The sequence below is a fragment of the Ochotona curzoniae genome, unplaced genomic scaffold (genome assembly GCF_017591425.1).
Source record: "Ochotona curzoniae isolate NIBS_2020 unplaced genomic scaffold, NIBS_Ocur_1.0 scaffold_1037, whole genome shotgun sequence".
NCBI lineage: Eukaryota > Metazoa > Chordata > Mammalia > Lagomorpha > Ochotonidae > Ochotona > Ochotona curzoniae.
Genome location: NW_024467083.1, coordinates 34,080,162 through 34,104,634, shown reverse-complemented (window position 1 = coordinate 34,104,634; position 24,473 = coordinate 34,080,162). Strand labels below are relative to the sequence as shown.

Below are 24,473 nucleotides of genomic sequence, written 5' to 3'. Positions count from 1 at the left end.
CTGTGTTTGTGATTGGGACGGGCTGGGAGCAGCTGATGGGGTTAAGCAGACAAGGGTCCTAGGGATGTTGAGACGGGGGAGGGTGAAGAGTGAGGTGATCCAGGCCTAGGCACCCTGAGGACTGGCCCATCAGATTCCTGACATCCGTCCCCCACCCCCAGTCTCAGGCCAGAGGCCATCCCCGCATCCCCTCCAACCCATCCCTGTCCACTAGCCTCCAAAGGTGGTGCGCTGTCCACGTCCTTGGTCCCAGAAATCCAGTGTCCCACCCTCCATCCAGAGCCCGAGGAATCACGGTCCTCTTCCTCACCACTTCAAGCCTTACCCCCAGCCCAGCAATGGCGAGCCCCTAACCCAGGCGTCCAAAACTTCAGCCGAGTCTGTACCAGGCAGGGTGTAGAGCAGGGGAGGGCACGAGAAGGGAGGAGTAGGGGGGCCCTGACTGCCCCCTCCAGTGCCCCAGTTCCCAGGCAGCTCTTAAAGGGACCAGGAAGAATTAGCCAGAGGCGGCTTAAGGGAGTGTGCATGGAGCACAGGAGGTGGTTGGAGGAGAGGATGGGATTTGCCAGGAGCAGGAGAACCAGGGGGGTCGGGGGTGGGCAAGGCCCCCCCTGTCTGGGGGGGAACTCTCAGGACCCTTGACCAGCCCTTTCCCTACCTAGTCTTGAGGACTAAGTGTCAGGTCCCAAGTCCCACCTCCTTAGATTCTGGCCCCCAGCCCCCTTGGGCCCCTGCCCACTTCCTCCCCTCCCCCATCTCATGCCACCTCAGTCTCCGGTGAGAGCTGCCAGCTGGCACTCACTGGCACAGGGCACGGAGGCATGAGGGACTGAGGCCGGCGGGAGGGGAAGCCAGTACCACAGCCGGGCCAGGGGAGAAGGGAAGCAAAAGGTCCCTGCCCTGCCTGGGGGCGGGATCAGCGTGGCTGGTGGCTCTCGAGGTGCCAAGAGACACAGGCTCCTGGTTCCTCACCCACTTTTTACTCCCTGATGGGCTGTCACAGTGCTAGCATGGGAAGTGAAGACAGCACAGGGCATTCCTGGCCAAGGGGCAGGGGGTTGGGCAGATGACAGGAACAGAGGAAGGAGCAAAGACATGGAAAAAGAAAGAGGAGACAGACCACACAGCAGTCCAACTCTCCCAGCTCACTCCTTGGCTCCACCTCCTGCCTGGCTCCCCTGGCCCACGGACTTAGCTTGGAGCTCCACGCGGCCCCTGTGGGCCCCTCCATTCCTTCAGTACCACATGTTCCACTCCAGCCTCCAGGACCGGGCCTCTCTCCAAGTTTCTGTTCATCCTTCAGCTCCCAGTTGCACTCAACTTTTTTTTTTTATTGTTTCTATATGACAGAGTCACTTCTACATCCAGGCCGGGAGTGCCTTCCTCCAGGAAGCCCTCACTCCAGGGTCCGCCATCTGCATTGCCACAGTATTGTTCTAGAAGTCAGATGCGGTAGGTGACTTGGGGTCAACCTGGCTTTTACCATCTGAAACTGGAGGCCAGAGTAGCCTGCCCCCTAGTGGTAAACGTATGTAAGGGGCCACCTTTCAGGAGTTCATCTATGCGGGTGTCGGGTTCCACAGAACTGCCCAAATTTCTCCCTTTCCTCTTCCTTCTCTTCTTCTTCCTTTTTTTTTTCTTTTATTCCATTTATTTTTTTTTATTGGAAAGGCAGGTATATACACAGAGGAGGAGAGACAGAGAGAAAGATCTTCCATCCACCGATTCACTCCCCCAGTGGGCACAATGGCCGGAGCTGAGCAGATCAGGAGCCAGGAGCTTCTTCGGGGACTCCCACACGGGTGCAGGGTCCCAAGGCTTTGGGCCGTCCTCGACTGCCTTCCCAGGCCAGAAGCAGGATGCTGGATGGGAAGTGGGGCTGCCAAGATTAGAACCGGCACCCATATGGGATCCTGGCGCATGCAAGGCGAAGACTTTAGCCACTAGGCTACAGTGCCGGGCCCCTCCTTTGCTTCTCCTCTTTCTCCTTCTTCATATTTATTTATTTATTTATTTATTTGAAAGACAAGGAGGTGTAGAGAGAAGGAGAGAGAGATCTTCCATCCACTGGTTCACTCCTCCAGATGGCCACAACACCCAGCACTGGGCCAGACCAGAGACAAGAATCAAAAACTCCAATCCAGGTTCCTCATGTTGGGGGTCAGGAGTTCTAAGTGCTTGAGCCATCATCCACTGCCCTCTCATGCACTGGCAGAAAACTGAATGGGAAGTGGAACAGTGCAGACTGAAACAGAACTCGATAGGGGATGTGGACAATCCACAGGGCAGCTTCATTCACGGTGCCATAGCACTCACTTCTGGCAAACCCATTTCCAAGCCTGTGCCTAAACTACCAGATACTGCACTTGGCACTGGGGATTTAGCAAGAACAAAGCAGACAAACATACCTGCCCTCAGGTGTACAAAAGTAGTTCAAAAAGTTTGTAGGAAAATGAAAATATGAAAAGATGAGCTTTGGCGCTGCTGCTGTGGCACTTCAGGTTAAGCTGCCTTCTGCAATGCCAGCATCCCATATGGACATTGGTTCCAGTCCTAAGTGCTTCATTTTTTCTGTTCTTAAGAAAAATATTTATTGTTTTTGGAAAGTCAAGTCAGATCTATGGAAAGAGAAGAAGAAATCTTTCTGTTTTAGATTTGTTTGTATTTTATTGGAAAGTCGGATTTACAGAGAGAAGGAGAGACAAAGATTTTCTGTTCACTGGGCCACAATGGCCAAAGTTGAGCTGATCTGAAGTCAGGAGCCAGGAGCTTCTTCTAGGTCTCCCACACGGGTGCAGGGTCCCAAAGCTTTGGGCTGTCCTAGACTGCTTCCCAGGCCACAAGTAGGAAGCTGGATGGGACGTGAAACAGCCAGAATATGAACTGGCACCCATATAGGACCCTGGCACATGCAAGGTGAGGACTTTAGCCATTAGGCTACCACTTCTGATCCAGCTCTCTGCTAATGTGGGAAAACAGAAGAATTGCATCATTGCTTGGGCTGCCACGCCCACTTGAAAGACCTGGATAAAAGTTGCAGACTCCTAACTTTGGGCTGGCTAGGCCCGACTGCTGTTGTGTCCACTTGGGGAATGAACCAGCAAATGGACCATCTCTTTCTCTCTGTCTCTCTCTCTCTCTGTATCCCTCGGCATTTGCCTTTCAAGTAAATAAATCAGTCTTTATTTAAAGAGAGAGAGAGACGAGCTTAGAGGTGGCATTGGAAGTACAGGGTGAGGCACAGGTTAGACGCACATGCTGGATCACTAGTGAAGTGAGTGCAATAGGAGGACTAGGCCTTGCTGAAGCCAGGAGCCAGGCGCTCCATCCAGGTCTCCCACACAGGTGGCATGGTTGACTCAAGCGCTTGAGCCATCTTCTGCTGCTTTCGGAGGCACGTTAGCAAGGAGCTGGATGGGCAGCAGAGCAATTAAGGCTGCAACTGGTGCTGCAATTTGGGACATGGGCTTTGCAGATGCCGTTTAACCTCCTTGTCACAATTCCCCATCATGGTATTCTCTTTAAAAAATAAAAATAAGGCCCAGCGCGGTGGCCTAGTGGCTAAAGTCCTTGCCTTGAATGCACCAGGATCCCATATGGGCAGTGGTTCTAATCCCGGCAGCCCCGCTTCCCATCCAGCTCCCTGCTTGTGGCGTGGGAAGGCAGTTGAGGACGGCCCAAAACCTTGGGACTCTGCACCCGTGTGGGAGTCCCTGGCTCCTGGCTCTGGATCAGCACAGCACCAGCCGTTGCGGTCACTAGGGGAGTGAACTGGTGGATGGAAGATCTTCCTCTCTGCCTTTCCACCTTTCTGTGTATCTGACTTTCCAGTGAAAATAAATAAATCTTTAAAATAAAAATAAAGGCAATTATTTATTTTATTTATTGGAAAGGCAGAGTTACAGGAAGAGAGGGAGAGAAGAATTTTCTATTAGCTGGTTTACTTCCCGGATGGCCCTAATGGCCAGGGCGAGGTCAGACGAAAGCCAGCAGCCTGGAGCTCTATTCAGATCTCCCACGTGAGTGGCAGGGACGCAACACGTGGGTCGTGTTCTGCTGCCTTCCCCAGTGCGTTAGCATTGAGCTGAGTCAGAAGTGGAAAAGACGGGTCTTGAATCAGTGCCCTATGGAATGCCAAAATCGCAGCCAATGAGCCAAAGCACTGTGCCACAACGCCAGCCCACGTTATTTATTTGACAGGCTGGAAAAACAGAAAGACAGAGAGGAACAGAGGCAGAAAGCTTTCCCTCTGCTTGTTCACTCCTCAGGTGCCTGCTACAGAGCTGGACCAGCCTAAAACTGGGAGCTGGTAACTCAGTGTGGGTCTGCCGTGCGGGTGATGAGGACTTAAGGACTTGAACCATTCCCTGCTGCCTCTGAAGGGATGCGTTCGAATAAAGTATGGAGCCTGGGTTTTCTGCCATGGGATTCTGAGCAGTTTCATTATACTCACATTTTCACAAACTAATTTTTAAAGTTTTTTTTTCCTTTTTAATTAGAAAGGCTGACTTACAGAAAGAAGGAGAGACAGAGAGAAAAAGATCTTCCATCTGTTAATTAACTTCCCAAATGACAGCAACAGCTGGAGCTGAGCCGATCCAAAGCCAGGAGCTTCTTCCAGGTCTCCCACGTGGGTGCAGGGACCCAAGGCTTTGGGCCATCCTTGACTACTTTCCCAGGCCAAAAGGAGGGAGCTGGAAGGGAAGTGGAGCAGCTGGGACACAACCAGATGGATCAAAGATCCCCCTGTTTGGAAGAGGAGGAATAGCCAGTTGAATCATCACACGGGCCCCCTTTCATGTGCATGGTATTCAAAAATTTTTAGGCAATGGGCCTGGCATGATAGCATAGTAGTTAAAGTCCTCACCTTGAACGTGCCAGGATCCTATATGGGCACCGGTTCATGTCCTGGCGGTTCCACTTCCCATCCAGTTCCCTGCTTCTGGCCTGGGAAAGCAGCTGAGGACTGCCCAAAGCTTTGGGACCCTGCACCCGTGTGGGAGACCCGGAAGAAGCTCCTGGCTTCGGATTGGCGCAGCTCCAGCCATTACTGTCGCTTAGGGAATGAACCATTGAACTGAAGATCTTTCCTCTCTGTCTTTCCTCCTCTCTGTATATTTGCCTTTCCAATAAAAAAAATAATGTTTTTTTTAAAAAATTTTAGGCACTGAGAAAAAATATATCTGTTAATTTATTTTTGATTTTTAATTTATTATTTTTATCAGTCAGATATACAGAGAGGAAGATCTTCCATCCACTGACTTCTCCCCAAGTGGCCACAATGGCCGGAGCTGAGCTGATCTGTTTTCCATGATCATTGGCAGGTTCCCTTGTGTATATTTCAGATGGAAGAGAAAACGAACACGTAAATAAATAAAAACTAAATGTCCTGGAGAAAAACTTGGCAGGGAGGATGGCTCAGAAGTGATAAGACCAGGGACCAGAAGGATGTTGCTGCTACTTTATTCAATTTGTCCAGGGAAAGCTTTAGTGGGCTTTAGGGACATTTGAATACAAACATTTGACTGCAAACTTGCAGCAAGCAAGATAGCGAGACATGAAAACATTTCACAGGAAAAGGGCATTGGGAATCCCTTGGCAGGCCCTGTGGCTCAAGTGTGAGGGGAGGGGGGCTGTGTGTGGACAAGGGCAGTGACAGTCTGGGGCCAACCACGACTGGCTTCCCCTACCACTGTAAGGGATTTGGGTTTGTGCTGGTAGCTCGGGGAAGCCAATTCAGCTTCAGAACAGAAAGTGACCAAACCACTGCAGGCTAGGGAGCCTCTTTTTCCATCAAATGCCTTCTGGATATTTATAACCTCAAGCACGGGTATACAAGATTATCACCTTGGGCCCGGCGCGGTGGCGCAAGTGGTTAAGTCCTCGCCTTGCACGCCCGGGATCCCATATGGGCGCCGGTTCTGGTCCCGGCAGCCCCGCTTCCCTTCCAGCTCCCTGCCTGTGGCCTGGGAAAGCAGTTGAGGACGGCCCAGGGCTTTGGGAACCTGCACCCGTGTGGGAGACCCGGAAGAGGCTCCTGGCTTCGGATCGGCATAGTATCGGCCCGTTGCGGCTCACTTGGGGAGTGAATCATCGGATGGAAGATCTTCCTCTCTGTCTCTCCTCTCTGTATATCCGCCTTTCCAATAAAAAATAATAAAAATAAATCTTTAAAAAAAAAAGATTATCACCTTAAAAATTAGTTTACTGGGGGGTTTGGGCTGTGGGGTTGGGCCAAAAGCAGCTCCCTGCGGTGTGGCGGCTGTGGGGGAGTGCCCCAGCCAGGCCAGACCCAATGCTGAGGACTCAGGCCAAAGCCACTACCAAAAGGCAGTGACTGAGTCCTAGGCTTTGGGTGGCCTGCATGTGCCCTGTGCTGAGCTCTGGGGTTTTTAGGATATGAATAAGGCCAGTGTGAGTGTAGGTGAGGAATGAATTCTGGGTGATTCCCAGTAATGGGGTCACAGAACTTTCTGGCAAGCATGGAAACTGAGACCTGGTGGTTTGGTGGGGAAAGTCCATAAGATCTGTTTTGGCCAGACTGAACACCAGCCCAAATGGGAAACCTGAGATGGGCTGTTAGCATAGAGCATCACTGACTGCCACACACCAGTCCACACAAAAGCTGTGGATGGGGGCCTGTCTGGCAGGGCTAGGTAACAGTACCTGACTGGTGGAACAGTGGATGGGTCACACTTGGCAAGGTCAAGACACTAAACCAGCACGCAAGAGAACCAGGTCTGGGGGTAGATTCTGTGGGGGAAGTATGGACCCAACCCTGTGGAAATATAGGTCCTGCAGGTTAGCTCGTGAGAAGGGTGGCAATAGGCTTAGCTAGGTATGACCATGGAACCTGCCATCATTTATGGGAAAAGGAACCACCAACAGTCTGGGCAGGTCAAGGCAGCAGCACCCAAAAGTGCATCTTAAAATGGGAAGTGGGGTGGGCTGAGCTGCAACTGGAAGGGGGTGGACGGGGCAGGACCAAGCAAATCTCAACTCACAAGGAAGAACAGAAATCAGGATGGAGCACAAGTCATGCTGAGCTAGGCTCTTACACTGACTGGTCTACATGAGCCAGGGATACTAGGCCACAGCATCGGAGGCAAAGGCTTAGACAGGTGAGGGGCTAAACTAACTGGGTCAGAGCAACCACTGACATGCACATAATCTAGGGTGGGAATAGGCCCGGTTGGGGAGCTGTGAGAGTACACCCCTGCTGGGTTGGTGTTCCCACAAGTGAGTGCCGGGGGGGGGGGGGGGGCCAGAGGCGGGGCTGCATTCTGGTCTGGATGTGGCTTCAATCTCCCTTGGCACAAGTGTGAACTGGGGCTGGGCGCACTTAACCAGGCTAGCCTCCAGCACCATCTGGTGCTCTGGAGAACCTGGGTAGATGTAGGACTGACTAGGCTAGGTCTCTGACCCTACTGAGCCTTGTATGAGCCTTGGCTGAGCTGAAACATCCAACAGTAAGAACCAGAATGGGTTGAAGGCCAGCATTGAGGTCTGGCCCATGGACCACCAGTATATGCAAAATCTAGCATAGGGAGAGATTCTGATGGAGGAGCTTGGGAAACTCCTCTGGCAGGACACAGTACCTGCAGGTGAGTGCAAGAATCATCTTAGGGAGCAACCCAGACCAGGCCAGAGGAAGACACCCACCGGCATACATTTGGTATAGGTCGGGGGCAGACAAGGCTGAAACAGTTCACATCTCCAGCTGGTGAATCTGAGCACCAGAACAGAGTGTGGGTTGGGCCAGGTTTGGTTGTGACACAAACCAGTGCACATTGTGGAATGCCAAGGTGAGGTGAGCCATACCAGATATGGTCACAGCGCCCAACAAGCACACGTGAGAACCAGAGAAGGAGGGGGCAAAGCCGGCAGGGGGAATGTGGGCTCCCCTGTTGGACAATCACTCCCACTGAGCTGGGATGGGTGCAGATCAGACCAGGCAGGGCTACAGGACTATTTTGCTACTAGGCCACTCATATTCCCGAATTATGCACTCTCCAGGTGGTTCTGCAAGCTCAGTTCTGGCCATTGTGGCCCCTTGGGGAATGAATCAACAGACGGAAGCTCTTTCTCTCTGTATATCTGACTTTCCAATAAAAAAAATAAACATGGAGTAGATTCCAGGCAATTTTTAAAATTTATTTTTTAATAGTGTTTACATGATTGAGAAAGATGCATGCCCATGTGGGCTTCTGATTGAGGGGTGGAGGGCCAGCCATGGAGGAAGGGGGATGGGACAAATGTTTCAGGTTTTTTTTTTTTTTTAATTGGAGTGGTATATTTGAGAAAGAGAAGGAGAGACAAAGAGAGGAAAGATCTTCTATCCACTGAGTCATTCCTAAGCAGCCACAATAGTTGCATCTGAGTCGATCCGAAGCCAGGAGCTTCCTCCAGGTCTCTGATATGAGTGCAGGGTCCCAAGGCTTTGGGCTGTCCTCTGCTACTTTCCCAGGCCATAAGTAGGAAGCTGGGTGGGAAGTGGAGCACACAAGACATGAACCAGCACCCATATTGGGGTCCTAGCACTTATAAGGTAAGGATTTAGCCATTGAACCAACACCCTGGGCCCATCTTTTTTTTTTTTTTTTTTTTGTCTTGTCTTGTTTTGTTTATTTTCTTAAGTGTCTTCAGGGAAGGAAGAGGAGGGGGCTGCTCGTTGCTGTCAAATTACTCAGCATCTGGGGATGTGGGATAGTCGTTTGATGATACCTTAGAGACCCTGATGTGCAAAAGAGTGTTCAGAGGGTGTGACCTGAGTGGTTTTGATAATTCTGAGACATTGTCAGCTTCGTTACACCAGAGTTGAGAAAATCTTTCCAAGGTGTACTGACTACCAAGTGCACTTCGTTGTGCTTCCATAGATCCAGACACCTGCTGCAAAGCTTGGCCAGGAAAGTGGCTCAACCTGTTGCTTTCCATTCTCTGATGTGGCACTCCTTGTCCTCTGTTGGCTTAGGTGAGAGGGCTGTCATGTCCCCCATGAGCATCTGGACATGCTGTCCACTGCACAGGCAGCAGCAGCTGAGGAGGCCCAGTCCTAATACATGCACTAGAGCACATATCTTGTGGTTTTCCCTGTGGTCAGGGTTTGAGTCAAACGATCTTGTTGGGGAGTCCCCCAATAAACTTCACCTAGTGGTGACTTCAGACTTGGCTGTTATGTGCACTACCTAGGGAGAGTCAGATTTGGTCCATTACCTTGCACCAGCCAATGCACATACCAATGAATACAGCTGTCTATTTCAGGCAAATTTTAAACATGGAGCTGATGAGGCCAGCACTCTGGTACTGCAAGTGAAGCTGCTGCCTGTGGCATCAGCAATTATGAGCATCAGTTCTGTTGGGGTCCATGCAGTGGATGTGGGGGACACGAAGGCGGTGAAGGGTATTGTTCCATTGCAGGCAAGGCCACAAGGAACTTCCCTCTGTTTAGTACCTGAATGCAGCTCCACCTTCTTTTGCATGGACACCCGACCACCCTGCGGGAGAATTCTAATCCATCCAGGCATTGTTTGCTACTGTGAGACTGGCCTTTTACTCAATGTGAGCTTGGAGGTTAATGTCAATAATAATGTCTTGCAAAAGGGGCTTCTATTATTCCTACTGTCTTGGCTGTCCCCATTGACCTTATGCTAATCAAAGGACCTATATTTAGGGTTTTATTTATTGGAAAGTCAGATATACAGAGAGGAGGAGGGACAGAGAAGAAGATCTTCCATCTGATGATTCACGCCCCAAGTGAGCGCAACGGCTGATGCTATGCCAATCCAAAGCCAGGAGCCAGGAACTTCTTCCGGGGACTCCCACGCAGGTGCAGGGTCCCAAAGCTTTGGCCCTTCCTCTACTGCTTTTCCAGGTCACAAGCAGGGAGCTGGATGGGAAGTGGAGCTGCTGGCATTAGAACCTGCACCCATATGGGTCCTGGCACGTTCAAGGCGAGGACTTTAGCCCCTAGGCCATGGCACCGGGCCCTCATTCTTTAGGTTCCCCTTTTCTTTGTGATACAAGTTTGAGTTGTAGGATAATAATTGTAGCAGGAACTTCTATTGTTTTTAGGTAAAACAAATGGCAGAATTATCCTTAGAAACACCCACTTGACTAAGACATAAAAAGTCTGAGCCAGAGTTTGACTGATTTTGTATAAATAAAGCGGACAGCTTTCGTGCATTGTCCATTATGATCATCCTAGTAGTCCGTCTTTCTTTCCTCTTTGCGCCTCATCCACGCACCCTTCGCAAGTTCTGAACCCAGCTGGAGCTGGAGCAGGACTCCGGCACAGTTCATGCCCTGGCTGCTCCTCTTCTGCTCCAGCTCCCTGGTAATGTGCCAGGGAAAACAGCGAAGGGTGGACCAAGTACTAGGGACCCTGCACCCATGTGGGAGACTTGGAAGAAGCACCTGGCTTTGTACTGGCTCAGTTCTGGCCATTGCACCCATTTGGAGAGTGAGCCAGCAGATGAAAGATCTCTACATTTCTCTCTCTCTCTCTCTCTCTCTCTCTCTCTCTCTCTCTCTGTCTTTCTCTCCTTCTCTCTGTGTGTGTGTAATTCTGCCTTTCAAATAAATAAGAGTTTTTAAAAGATTTATTTATTTTTATTGGCAAGTCAGATTTACAGAGAGAAGGAGAGACAGAGAAAAAAATCTTCCATCTGCCGGTTCACTCCTGAAGAGGCCACAACTGCCAGAACTGAGCAAATCCAAAGACATGAGCCAAGGAATCTTCTGGATCTCCCATATGGGTGCAGGGTCCGAAGGCTTTGAGCCACGCTCTACTGCCAGGCCAGAAGCAGGAAACCGGATGGGAAATGCAGCACCTGGGGCATGGACCGGCATACATATAGGATTCCAGTGCATGCAGGCAAGAATTTAGTCACTGGGCCATTGCACTGAGTCCCAGAGAGAGCTTTTCTATCCACTGATTCATTCCCCCAAATGGCTCCAACAAAAATTAACAGCCGGGAACTCTATCCTGGTCACAACTACCCTGAATGGGAAGGTGCCTAAACTTGAGCTATCTTTTTCTGCTTTCCTTGGCACAGTAGCACGAAGCTGGTTTGGGGCAGCCAGAACTGTTACACATTCTTAAGGGATGCTGGAGTCACAGGAGGCAGCTTGACCTACACCGAGCATGACCTCGAGTTCCCTTAGAGAAAATATTAACCTTCAGTGGGGGATTCAAGGCCAAAGGAGAGGCTGAAGGCATAAACCCAAGAGTCTCCAAAACATGCTGCACATTGAAGGCCCTGAGCCTGGGGGGAGGCTCTTGTGGCCTACTGGTAGGCAAAGAAGACGAGAATTGGTCAATCAGAACTCCAGCCAGTTCCAGGCTCTACCCGCTGATTTCCTGGATGCGCTCTGGAGTTTTAGGGGTGTGGAATTACTGCCTAGGGATATCCATGGATAAGACCACCATACATATAGGTGAGGAGTGAATCTTGAGGGACTTCAACTATAGGGTCACTGTACTTGCAGGTAAGCAAGGGGACTGAGACCTGGTAATTTGGAGGGGAGAGATGGGAAGATCTGTATGGGTCAGACTGATACACCAGCCCACACTGGAGTCCTGAGTAGGGCTTGTTAGCATGGAACATGGCTGACCACCAAACACCAGTCCACGTGAAAGCTAGGGCTGGGAGCCTGTCTAGCAGGGTTAGATCCCAGTACCTGAACAGGGGATGGGTCACATTAGGCAGTGGGGCCGTGACACTAACCAGCACGCATGAAAGCCAGGTCAAGGGGTAGGTCCAGGTCCAAGTGTGGAAATATAATTCCAGCTGGTTAGCTCAAGAGTTGGGGTGGGGAAGGGCTGAGTTAGTGTGACCGTGGAACCTGCCATCACTCATGGGTACTGGGACTGAGAACAAGCTGGGCAGATCCAGGCTGCAGCATCTGCATCCTAAAACAGGGTGTGGGGCAGGCTGGGCTGCAATATTCACCAGCTCATACAAGACCAAGATGGAGGAGCTGCCTATGACAGGCAAGGGCCTAGCACTTGCTGGCATGTATGGGATCTGGGTCTGGGAGTAGGCCAAGTCGGGAATGTGGAAAACTCCACTAGTGGGTCATAACTCTCCCTGATGATCACATGGTCCAGCCCTGGGGTCGGACAAGCTGGGCAAGGTAGTTTCAACTGTTGGCTAATGTGTGGGTTGGTTTTGGAAGCGGGGCAGACTGGGCAGAGCTGAGCAAACCTTAACTTACTGGCAAGTGCAGAAACCAGGCTGGAGCACAGGTCATGCCGGGTTCGGCTGTCACATCTACCAGTTTGCATGAGCCAGGAATGGGAGCAGACTGAGCACAGCCAGGTTCTACCACCTGCTAGCGAGAGTCGGGACTGGGGGCAGGCCAGCTCAGGCCAGGCTACAGCATCCAAAGGCAAAGGCTAAGATAGGTGATGGACTATGCCAAGCTGGGTCAGAGCAATCACTGCCGTGCACAAGATCTGTGGCTGGGAATAGGCCTGGTTGGGGAACTAAGGGGAATACCCTGGCTGGGTTGTGGTGAGTACAAGGCCTGAGCAGGAGCTGTGTTCTGGTCTGGATATGGCTTCAGTGTCCCTTGGCACAAGTATACCAGACTGGGCTTGACTCCAGCACCCACTGGTGCTTGTAAGAACCAGGGTGGGTAGAGGACAGGCTAAGCTAGCTCTTTGTTCCTGATGAGCCAGGTGTGAGCTGTGTCTGGGTGTGGACCAGGCTTGGCTGGGCTGCAACACCCAACAATAAAAACCAAAATGGGTTGAAGGTCGATCAGGAAAGGCCACTGTTCCTGCCTGGACAGGAGGTGGACTAAGTTGGGCTGGCCCATGGACCTACCACTGGGTGTAAAATCTGGCATTGGGAGGGCCCAGCGCGATGGCGTAGTGGTTAAAGTCCTCACCTTGCATGCCCCGGGATCCCATATGGGCGCCGGTTCTAATCCCAGCGGCCCTGCTTCCCATCCAGCTCCCTGCCTGTGGCCCGGGAAAGCAGTCGAGGACGGCCCAAAGCTTTGGGTCCCTGCACCCACGTGGGAGACCCGGAAGAGGCTCCTGGCTTCGGATCGACATAGCATCAGCTATTGCGCTCACTTGGGGAGTGAATCATCAGACAGAAGATCTTCCTCTCTGTCTTTCCTCCTCTCTGTATACTCGCCTTTCCAATAAAAATAAAATAAATCTTAAAAAAAAAAAAATCTGGCATTGGGAGAGGTTCTGATGGAGGAGCTTGGTGTGCACCAGAACCATAAGGAGCAGCCCAGACCATGCCATGGAACGGTAGCCACCAGCATACATTTGGCACAAGCAAAGGGTGAACCAGGCAGGACCAATTCGGATCACCTGAAGGTAAATCCAAGCACCAAAATTAAGTGTGGGTTCAGGCCGGGTTCAGTAGCAACACAAGCCAGTTCACACGAGGGCCAGGACTGGGGCCCGGATGGGCTGAGCTAGGCTGTAACCCCCACCAGTGTGAACTGGAATTGCAGATGGGCCAGGCCTGGCCAGGCTACAGGCCCACTGTCAAATGCCGAGGTGAAGTGGGCCATGCCAGACCAGGCCACAGGACCCAATCAGCACACATAGGACCCCAGGGGAGGAGGGGACGAAACCAGTAAAGGGGGCGCTGTGTGGGGTTACCCTGCTGGATCGCCACTCTGACTGGAGAGCGTGAACTGGATCAGGGAAATGCCAGGCTGGGTTGACTGTTCCTACTGGTGCAAGCAAAAGCCAGAGTGGATGTGGGCTGGTTGGGCTTTGCTGCAGCATCAGCTGACAGACGCTGGCACTGGGGGCTAATTTTGTCAAGTTAACCTGCAGTACCACCTGGAGAGTGCATAATTCGGGAGTGGGAATAGGCCCATTAGGGAAATAGTGGGCATCTCCCTCTTGAGTTGCCACTCCCACTGGTGAGCATGAAAACCAGGATGGGGGCAGGCATGGCTAGACAGAGAATGGCATCCACCGCACGTTTGTGGGCTGGATAGCAGGGCTAGTTGGGTTGAACTAGGCTTCAATGCCCATTGACATGTATGAGAGCCGAATGGAATATGGGACAGACTGAACCAGTCTACTGTACATACTGGACAGGACAGGAGGTGGGTCTGGTGGAGGTTATAGCGGGCCACTCCGACTAGGTTGCAGCTCCTACTGATTTGTGTGAGGGCCGAGTGTATGGTGGGTAGGATCTGGCTGGGCTCCAACGCCAGTTGGTTTGTGTAGAAGACCAGGCTGGAGGCAGAACTGATCCAGCAATTGCAACTACCAGCATAGGCTTAAGCTGATTTGGGCAACTGACTGTGCCGGACCCTGTATTGACAAGCATACATAAGAATCATGTCTGGGATCACCTCAGATGAAGTTTTTTGGAGATCCCCCCAACTGAATCGTTGGACTCAGAACCCTAAGCATGAAGAGAATTGCAGGTTCCATGGTCTGACCATGGAGTGCATATGTCAAAGCTGAGACTCCTCAGTGGCTTAGCTGGAGCAGTGGACAGCATATCCAGGTGCGCATGGAGGATATGGTAGTACATTGGAGCCTGCTGAGGACACCTGGTACCATGGCAGAGGATAAAACAAGTTGGTCAGCTACCCCTGCCAAGTGTTGGCAGTGAATATGTGGGCAAATGGAGACTCTAGGGTGGATTATGTCAACCAGTAGATTCTGGAGCGATTTCATCATGCTTGGAGTTGAACTATCAAAACCTCTTGAGCAGGCCCCTCAGAGCATGCCCCACATCGGGGACCCTGGGGCAATGTCGGGTGGCTGTCCTCCATCCCAGGGTACAGAAGTGTTTGGGAGGCTGGGTGTGGCTTCTCTGCTTGTGTCGCTCCCTTCCCCCAGACACAGGAAGGAAAAAAAGGGAATGTGAAAATGGTGATCTCACCCACCTTCCTGTAGCCCTTGACCCTTATCACCCTAATCAACTAGTATCAAAAATAAATCTAATAGATAAACAAATAAATAAATAAATTTTAGGGAAAAATAAATTAAAAATTATTGAGTTATTAAAAAAGTGAAATTATAAACACATTATTTTTCAAAATAAATCAAAGTGTCAGATACAACTGCTTATGGTTATATGTTCATGTATCAGTAAAGCTAATTAGTAATTAATAATTTTATCCACTTAAAAAATGTAAATAGTTGGGCCCGGCGGCGTGGCCTAGCGGCTAAAGTCCTCTCCTTGAATGCGCCAGGATCCCATATGGGCGCTGGTTCTAATCCCAGCAGCTCCACTTCCCATCCAGATCCCTGCCTGTGACCTGGGAAAGCAGTAGAGGACGGCCCAAAGCTTTGGGACCCTGCACCCGCGTGGGAGACCCAGAAGAGGTTCCTGGATCCTGGCTTTGGATCGGTATATATTTATTTATTTTTAATGGAAAGTGCTGAAAGGCTGCCACCATTGGATTAGTAGTGATACTTCAGAGATCTCTCTCTGGGCCACAGCAGGTGGAAGCTGGTGTCACTGGGCCTCTGCCATCCCCGTGGGAAACCTGGATGGGATCCCCAAGCTCCTGGCTTCAGCCCGGCCCAATTTCAGCTGTTGTTGGCATTTAATGAATGAACCAGTCAAGAGGCCCTCTCTACCTCTCTGCCTCTTGAATAATTTTACATTAGAGCTGTCTTTAAAAAAATGCTTACAAACTTTAAAATAACATCAGAAAGTACTTGTGTATGCATGTTAATTGACAAAAACACAATGGAAATTTCAATCACAGGGAAATGTGACCTGTGGAAAGCATATGATGATCAGCTTAGAAGTTCATGGGTGGGCCTGGCCCTGTAGCCTAGTGGCTATAAAAGTCCTCGCCTTGAACATGTCAGGATCCCATATGGGCTCCAGTTCTAATCCCGGCTGCTCCACTTCCCATCCAGCTCCCTTGCTTCTGGCCTGGGAAAGCAATTGAGGATGGCACAAAGCCTTGAGACCCTGCACCTGCATGGGAGACCCAGAAGTTTCTGGTTCCTAGCTCCTGGCTTCGGATCAGCTCAGCTCTGGACTTTGTGGCCATTCTGGGGAGTGAATCAGTGGATGGAAGATCTTCCTTTCTTTTTTTTTTTTTTTTTAAAGATTTATTTTTATTATTTTTTTTTTTATTGGAAAGGCGGATATACAGAGAGGAGAGACAGAGAGGAAGATCTTCCGTCCGATGATTCACTCCCCAAGTGAGCGCAATGGCCGATGCTATGCTGATCCAAAGCCAGGAGCCTCTTCCGGGTCTCCCACGCGGGTGCAGGGTCCCAAGGCTTTGGGCTGTCCTCGACTGACTTCCCGGGCCACAGGCAGGGAGCTGGAAGGGAAGCGGGGCTGCCGGGATTAGAACCGGTGCCCATATGGGATCCCGGGTGTGTAAGGCGAGGACCTTAACTACTGTGCCACCGCGCCGGGCCCAGAAGATCTTCCTTTCTGCCTCGCTTCCTTTCTGTATATCTGACTTTCCAATAAAAAATAAATCTTAAAAAAAAAAAAAAGAAGTTCATGGATAAATGGAATTAAAGAATGAATTGGGTCTAATACCAAACCATTATAGCCTGATCTTCCACGTGCTGTGCTGATAGCCCATGTGGACACTGGTTCCAGTCCTGGCTGCTCTTCTTCCAACCCAGCTCACGTCCCTGCGTGTAGTCCGGGAAAGCAGCTGAGACCCCTGCCCCTACATGCAAGACCCAGAAGAAGTTCCTGGTTCCTGGCTTCAGATTGGCTCAGTGCTGCCACTGCAGTCATTTGAGGAGTCAACCAGCAGATGGCTGATTTAATAATCTCTGTCCCTCTTTGTCTCTGTAAATCTGCCTTTAAAATAAAAATAAAATAAATCATTCCCCCAAAATGAGTTTATTTTGGTGCAAAAATAAATAAATAAATAAATATCCATGCATTGTTTCTTTTTTTTTTAAAGATTTATTTATTTATTGGAAAGTCAGATACACAGAGAGGAGGAGAGACAGAGAGGAAGATCTTCTGTCCAATGATTCACTCCCCAAGTGAGCGCAACGGCCGATGCTATGCTGATCTGAAGCCAGGAGCCAGGAACTTCTTCCGGGTCTCCCATGTGGGTGCAGGGTCTCAAAGCTTTGGGCCGTCCTCGACTGCTTTCCCAGGCCACAAACAGGGAGCTGCATGGGAAGTGGAACAGCCGAGACACGACTATGGGATCCCTGCGCATGCAGGGCGAAGACTTTAATCACTAGAATTCCACGAGATTCCATAGAATTCCTGAGATTCGCCTTTTAATTCTGCCTTCCAGGAACCGCTTGAAACGCCCCGGCAGGCTCTGAAAGCAAACCCTGAGCGCTGCCTGTGGGTCGTCGACCAGCAATGACCGTTTGCTTGGTGTGCACATCCCCGTGTTTCCAATTTCAGTGTCTTGTGAGCATGCCGTGTGACACAGGTGGCGAGCTGTGACCTGTGCGTGGACCTGTGTGCGGACGCGCAGGGAGCCGCCATCCCGCGCCGGCTGCTCAGCCCGCCCGCCTCCCCTCCCTCAGTCCTGATCCCGACCGGCCTGCGCCTTCTCCTAGAGCGGGCTCTGGCGCCCCCGGGTGTCCGGCTTGGGAAGCGCCCGCGGACGTCCTGCCCTGATCAGCCAGCTCTCTGGCCCCAGGGGCTTGGGAGAACATGGGTTGGGAGAACATGGGTTGGGAGAACATGGGTTTGCCCAGGCCAAACAGGGACACTTTCTTCCTCTTAACAGCTTTACTCCAGAGGCACCATGGGGTCTCCTGAATGACTTTACAGGCCTTTCTCCCCTCATGCATTTTTAAAAAGATTTATTTATTTTTATTGAAAGGCAGATGTGTAAAGAGGAGGAGAGACAGGAAAATCTTCCATCCACTCATTCACTCCCCCAAGTGGCCACAATGGCCGGTGCTGAGTCAATCCAAAGACAGGAGCCTGGAGCTTCATCCAGGTCTCCCATGCGGGTGCAGGGTCCCAAGCCAACCTCGGTTGCTTTCCCAGGCTATAAGCAATGAGCTGGATGGGAAGTGGGGCTGCCAGGATACAAACACGCGCCCATATGGGACCTTGGAACATGCAAGGCCAGGACTTTAGCCACTAGGCTACTGCTCCAGGCCCCCCTCATAGCTTTTTTTAAAAAAGATTTGTATTATTGGCTCACACGATGAGTCAACAGGCTCCTATATGGGAGATAGAGAGGTCTCCCATTTACATCCCAAATGGCCACAGTGGCCAGGATGGGGCCAGACCAAAGCCAGGAAACAGGAGCCTCCTTCAGGTCTCCCATGTGGGATCATGACCCCAAGGAGTTAGACCAGACACGGCTGCTTTCCCAGGTCATTAGCAGGGAACCAGATGGGAAATGGATCAACTGGCACTCAAACTGGCATTCATTTAGGACTCTATTTTATCACTCCTAGTGTTTGGTTTTGAGATTAATAAAGCTGATGGCCCTGGAACAGGTGTCTGCACCCAGCACCCCCTTGGTCTATATGACCCAATTCCACCCAGCCCCCATGTTCAAGGGTTAAAGGACATGGTCACCCCTACCACCTGCGTGTGGGGACTTTCTTCGTTGGGTCAGTTTCCCTCAAGGAAGGTACCTCATGCCCACGGCTAAGACATGCCCCTGGGTGGGCAGCCGGCCCCAGGTGCCCCTTGGCTGCTCACACAGACACCCTCTGCCCTTGGGGAAGCCCGGCTCCGTGCCCACCGCCTTCTCGGTGTCTCCCCTTCTTCTCCCCAATTGTCTCTAACTCCGGTCCCGCCTGGGCTTGAGGGTGAGCGGCGCTTGAACCGAGAAAGTCAAGGAGGCCAAGGGCCTCAGTGTGCCTTCCTCTCCCCAGAGGCCCACGGTCATGTGTGGGAGGACGATGCACCAGGCGCACCACCAACAAAGACACACACAGCCACAGGTAGAAACAACTAGTGTATTGACCAGGGGAGGGGGGAGGCAGCAGATGGGAAGGGGGCCTGGGGTCCCTTTAGTGTTGGCCCAACACCTGTCACTCGCCCTCCTCTCAGTGGCCTCCCCCTCTCCTTCATACACCCCACTTGACTATAACCCCCGTGACTGCACAGGGCCCCCACTGGGCTCCAGAGCTGGACTCAACTCCCAACCTCCCTTCCTCTGGCTCCCTCCTCCCCCCCCTCTGTCCCATCTCTTGTCAGAATCAAATACGGGTAAAGCGAGCTGGTAAAGCGAGCGGGTGGGTTCCTGGGAGAAGGGATGCACCCCCGGGAGGGGACAGGGTGGGGACCAGGGGTAGGGCAGGCGGACAGGGGAGCCTTAGCCACGTCCTCTCTCTCCTGGGGGAGGTTCCCCCTCTACCTGCCTCTCAGGCACCATATCATGGGGGTCCCCGGGGTGGGGTGGGGGTCAGGGAAGCAGATGCCTAGGTTTGGCAGCAGCAGCAGCAGCCCCGCCCTGCGGCTCCTACAGGAAGCCCTCTTTGGTTTTTTAAGGCAAAATGTAGAGTTTCCTAGAAGCAGGGAAGGCGGGGCATGGGGCACAAAGGCTGAAGCTAGATATGCTGGTTTTTTGGTTTTTTTTTCAAGCTTGTGTTTTTTCCTTCAGTATAAAACCACTGTAGAAAATAACGTCTCTTAGAAAAAAAAAAATACAGAAGAAAAAGGGGGAGGGCAGCTTTCTTTGGCTTCAAGCCCCTCCCCTAAGTGCAGGATGCGCAGGGAGGGATACGGGGGCGCGAGGTGGGCCTGGACCCACCCTCGCCGGTAGGTGCCTTAATGGGTTACATGATGCTGCAGTTCTGGGGGCCCTAGGAGAGAAGACACGGGGCAGGGAGATGTTGAGCCTGGGAGCCCGGACCCCCTCTCTCCCTCCCCAAGCAAGGACTGCAGCCTGCCGGCCGCCCGCCCTCTAGTCTGGGGTGCAGACAGGAGGGGCAGGAGACGGGTCTTGGGCTGCTGGGATTTGGGCTTGGGGAGGAGGGTCCCACTCCCCCGGGCTGCGGAAGAGAAGGCTTGCCCCCTCGCCCCCACCAGAGGACCCTACAATGACATATCTAAGGGGAAGGGGCGTAGGGGTGCAGCAGCAGGCGAGACTCACCTGGGTCCGGGGACGGGAGTTGCCCAGGAGGTAGGAGCGGGTGACCAGGTTGTCCCCGAAGCTGCCACCCCCACTGCCCCCCACACTGCGGTAGCTGCGCGTGACCGTGACACTGGAGGCGGAAGAGCCCGAGGAGATGGATCCGGCCACCTGGGCTCCCGAGCCGCTGGCGGAGGCCTTGTCGGCCGGCTGCCCGCACGTCCCGCACAGCACGGTGCGCGAGCGCAGGTTGTACTCAGCGGGGTCCCCCGAGCCGCTGCAGTGGGAGCCCTGAGGAGGGAGACAACGCTGGGAACTGGCCGCTCAGGTCCAACACTGGCGAGGCTTGGGGCGCCTGCAGGTGCCAAGCCGGCAGGTGGAGAAGTGGGCAGGGCGTGAGACAGACCAGCCCAGAGCAGGAGCTGTGGCTGAAACGCTGTTCTCCACGCTGAAAAGCGAGGTGGAAGGAAAGGAAGATTCTGGAAGGGCAGTCGGCATGCAGTCACTTTGTGGGTGTATGTGTGGAAGGGGCAGGAATGAGAAAACTGTCTGCAGGGCAGGTGGGAAAAGAGAGGGGACGCATGCAACAGGAAAGGGGGGTAGGCAGCGAGGGGGAATGCATGCAAGAGAAATAAGGGGAGAGAGGCTAGGATGCCCCTTCTCTGTCCTTCCAAAGGGACCAGGGTCCACAGCTCCCGTGGGGCACCCCGTGCCATCCCAGCGTTCTCACTGCTTGCCTTACAGACCACCTGGGCTACCCCGGTCAGAGTACAGGGAGGGAGAGAGAAGAAAGGCCAGGGCAGCGAGTGAAGTTCCAAAACATTCTTTAATGAAAAGCTCTGTGGCGGGCGGGGGAGGAGGCCGGGCAGGGGGCTGCCCTCCCCAGGCCGGCGGGCGGGGATCGAGCTCAGCGGCGGCTGCCACTCACATGGTGGTGCTGCAGCATGTCGTCTCCGTCCTCGTCGTCGTCGTCCTCCACCACGGTCACCGAGCGCACCAGCTTGCGCATGGCCACCTCCTGCCGGGCACGGGGACCTGAGCGTCAGGGGACCACCCTCCCTCCCTGGCACGGGGACCTGAGCGTCAGGGGGCCACCCTCCCTCCCTGGCACGGGGACCTGAGCGTCAGGGGGCCACCCTCCCTCCCTGGCACGGGGACCTGAGCGTCAGGGGACCACCCTCCCTCCCTGGCACGGGGACCTGAGCGTCAGGGGGCCACCCTCCCTCCCTGGCACGGGCAGGTGATGCTGATGAGGGGACAGGCTGTTCCCACCGCGGCCGCCAGGGGGCAGCCGTGCCTGCAGCACACTCACTTCCCCGGTGGAGTTGATGAGCGCCGTGCGCAGGCTGTTCCCGCAGCCCCAGGTGTTCTGCGCCTTCCACACCAGGTCAGTCGGGGGGCTGTGGGTGGCCCCAGCTCCTGCAGCCCAGATCTGGGGGAGGAGAGAAGAGAAGGGTGCTCACTCAACGCCACGGGCTCCACCGCCCTGCAGGCCGAGCAGCCCCAGCCACTTGCCGCCACTCACCGTCACCACCTGCCCAGCCTTCAGGATGAACTTGGGCGGGAAGCGGTAGGTCAGCAAGGGGTCATCTCCGTTCTGCCGCTTGATCTGCCAGTTGCCCATGGACTGGTCCTGCAAGGCAGGGAGGGAAGAGGAGGAGAGGGAGGCTCATGCCAGTTCTTAGGTTACTCTCACAGGGTGAACCCACAGCTGCCAGCCCTCAGAGGCTCCAGATGCCCCTGGCCTGGCCTTGCCCCCTCCTTAACGTCCACCCCCCCATCCTGTGGATCCCGCTGCACCAGACACACCCGGGCTGTTTCACCTGGGGCTTATTCACCCACATTCGACAGATGAGGAAAGTTGGGCAGGTGACCCAAGCCTCCCAGCCACAACTGGAGCCAGGCAGTGGCAGAGACACGCGCCGGCCATCCCCTGCACCCCGACTTCCTCTTGCTGGTTCCCAAGTGCAGCTGTACCGCCCTCAGGCCCGCCCTGCTCCGGGGTGGGGGCGAGGTTACCTCGTTGGACTTGTTGCGCAGCCGCACAAACTTGCCCTCCTCGTCCACCTCCTCCACCGCCACGCGGCCACTGGTGCGCGCATGCTGCGAGAAGCTGCTGCGGCTCTCGGTGGCCTCCAGCTTGCGCTTCTTGGTGATGCTGCCCCCGCTCTGAGTCTGGGACGAGTGGGAGGAGGCGCGGCCACGGCGCTGCGAGGTGGGGCTGGGGGACAGGCGGAGCCTGGAGAGCCAGAAGGAAGGGAAGGTCTGTCAAGGCCAGTCGCCAGCCGGGGGGCGTCCCTGGGACCTCCTGCCTCTCCTCCACCAGCCCACCTCTCCTCCTCGCCCTCCAGGAGCTTGCGGTAGGCGTGGATCTCCATGTCCAGGGCCAACTTGATGTCCAGCAGTTCCTGGTACTCATCCAGCTGCTGCTGCATCCGCGCCCGCATCTCCGCCATCTCCCGCTCCTTCTCGGCCAGCAGCCGCCGGCTCGTGTCCCGCTCGCGGGCCAGGGAGTCCTCCAGGTCCCGCAGCTTGGCTTCCTTCGCTGCCAGCTGGGATGGGGGGAGGCCAGCGTCCCGTGAGCCCTCCGAGGGCCCCCTGCCCCACGGGGGGCCTCCACCATGGGCTCTAACACAGCGGGCTGGCCCCAGGAAGTCCTGCCTGGTAGCTAACATGAGGGAATGGGGTCTCCCTCTGAGGCTGCACCCGCTTGTCTGCAGCAGCAGTGTGGGTGCTCTGAGCGGCCTGCGCAGCACAGGGTTTGGGTAGATCTATGAGCTTGAGGCATAAGGCCAATCTGCACTTGGAAAAGCCAGGCTCCGCAAAGCGCACGTGCAGTGAGGAAGGGAGCAGGCAGGACAACGCCTGCCAAGCCAGGGCCTCTGCTCTCTGCCTGTGCTCCTGGGAGCATGCTCTGTCTCTCCTCTCCGCAGCCACCCTCCCCGCCCTCATTCAGGGATGAGGTGGCCTCACCTGCTTCTGCAGCTGGCTGAGCTGGGCCGAGAGGCTGTCGATACGGATGCGAGACTGCTGCAGCTCCTCATGGGCGGCCCCCACCAGGTTGCTGTTGCGCTCAGCCGACTGTCTGGCATTGTCCAGCTGGAGGGGAAGACACAGGGTTAAGATGGCCAGGCAGGGCCTGGTGGTGGGGGCGTGGGGGCTGAGGATGACATCATCGTGGCTGGTCCCCCCCCTCTGTGGACTCTCCCAGTGAGGGGCGGAGGAAGCACCTTGGCCGAATAGGTCTTCTCCAGCTCCTTCTTGTACTGCTCCACCTGGTCCTCATGCTGGGCCCGCAGTTCCTGCAGGGCATCGGCCAGCCGGCTCTCGAACTCACGCTGCTTGCCATTGTCAATCTCCACCAGCCGGGTCTCGTGGCGCCGCTTGGTCTCACGCAGCTCCTGCGAGGGTAGAAGCGGACACAGAAGCCGCGGTCAGCAGGTGCAGCGCCGGGGAGGCCTGGCTCTCCCTGCCCCGGCCAGCGTTCCAGGGAGCCCTTCCTGCCCCCTCGCCCGCCCCCTCGCACCTCGCTGTAAATGTTCTTCTGGAAGTCCAGCTCCTCCTTCAAGGTCTGCAGTCTGTTCTCGGCGTCCACCCGCCGCAGCATTTCGTCCTGCAGCTGCTTCTTGGCCTCGCCCAGGGCCGCCTCGAGCTGGGAGGGCAGGGAATGGGGTCACCAAACAACACAAGCTGGAGGGCAGCTGGGAAGTGGGCACGCCTCACAGGTATGGGAACTGGTGCAGGGGAAGTGAGGGCCTGGGAGGTTGGGACAGGGCCGACAGGGGTAACGACTATGCTAAGAAATCAAAGACATACTCTTCCTGCTATCATGACAGCTCCACTCGGTGGCTGCACAGTGGCTCCACAGTGGCTCCAAAGGAGATTTGTAATACAGCACAGCTGGGTGGGGGGAGGGCAGGGACCAGTGTGCCTGGAATAGTGGAGGGAGGGGTCTAGGAAGGCCGAGATGTAGGGGACAGGCCAGCGTGGGAGAGGCTGTGGTGCCGACTGGCAAGTGCAATGGTACAGGAACATGAAGACACACACACACATGTTTTCAGGACAGTCAGCACCAGGGAAGTGTGACGCATGGGGCGGGGAGAAGTGATGGGTCAGGAAAAGATGCCCTTTTTAAAGTTAGCTGGGGCTAGTGTTGTGGCGTAGTGTTGTGCCATCTGTGATGCTGGCTTCCAGTGTGGGCACCAGTTTGAGTACGGCTGCTCCACTTTGGATCCAGCTCCCTGCTGATGTGCCTGGGAAAGCAGCAGAGATGCTTGGGCCCCTGCAGACCTGGACAAAACTACTGGCTCCTGCCTTCTGCCTATCCCAGCCCTGACCATTGCAGCTATTTGGGGAGTGAACCAACACATGACTTTGTAATAAGAATAAATAAATCTCTAAAAAACAAAATCTTTCTCCCTGTCTCTCCTTCTCTCTGTACATCTGCCTTTTTTTTTAAGATTTATTTATTT

At 53.9% G+C, this 24,473-nt stretch overlaps 1 protein-coding gene across 5 annotated transcripts in view; it reads right to left on the bottom strand.

Annotated features, from left to right (window-relative positions):
- Positions 1 to 18,901: 18,901 nt before the first annotated feature.
- The window catches only part of LMNA (lamin A/C), a 41,839-nt gene continuing 36,267 nt past the window's right edge, over positions 18,902 to 24,473 (bottom strand). For 2 of the 5 annotated variants that reach the window (XM_040998758.1, XM_040998762.1), the window contains exons 3-12: positions 23,528 to 23,653; positions 23,232 to 23,402; positions 22,975 to 23,100; positions 22,333 to 22,553; positions 22,021 to 22,240; positions 21,527 to 21,634; positions 21,314 to 21,433; positions 20,930 to 21,019; positions 20,023 to 20,292; positions 18,902 to 19,732 (exon numbers count right to left, since the gene is read on the bottom strand). In XM_040998758.1, coding sequence (XP_040854692.1) covers positions 19,706 to 19,732; positions 20,023 to 20,292; positions 20,930 to 21,019; positions 21,314 to 21,433; positions 21,527 to 21,634; positions 22,021 to 22,240; positions 22,333 to 22,553; positions 22,975 to 23,100; positions 23,232 to 23,402; positions 23,528 to 23,653 — 1,479 coding nt within the window. In that variant the 3' untranslated portion in view covers positions 18,902 to 19,705. Of the gene's footprint in view, positions 19,733 to 20,022; positions 20,293 to 20,810; positions 21,020 to 21,313; positions 21,434 to 21,526; positions 21,635 to 22,020; positions 22,241 to 22,332; positions 22,554 to 22,974; positions 23,101 to 23,231; positions 23,403 to 23,527; positions 23,654 to 24,473 lie in introns of those variants that run through there. The other 3 variants (XM_040998760.1, XM_040998759.1, XM_040998761.1) reach the window with 3 other exon arrangements.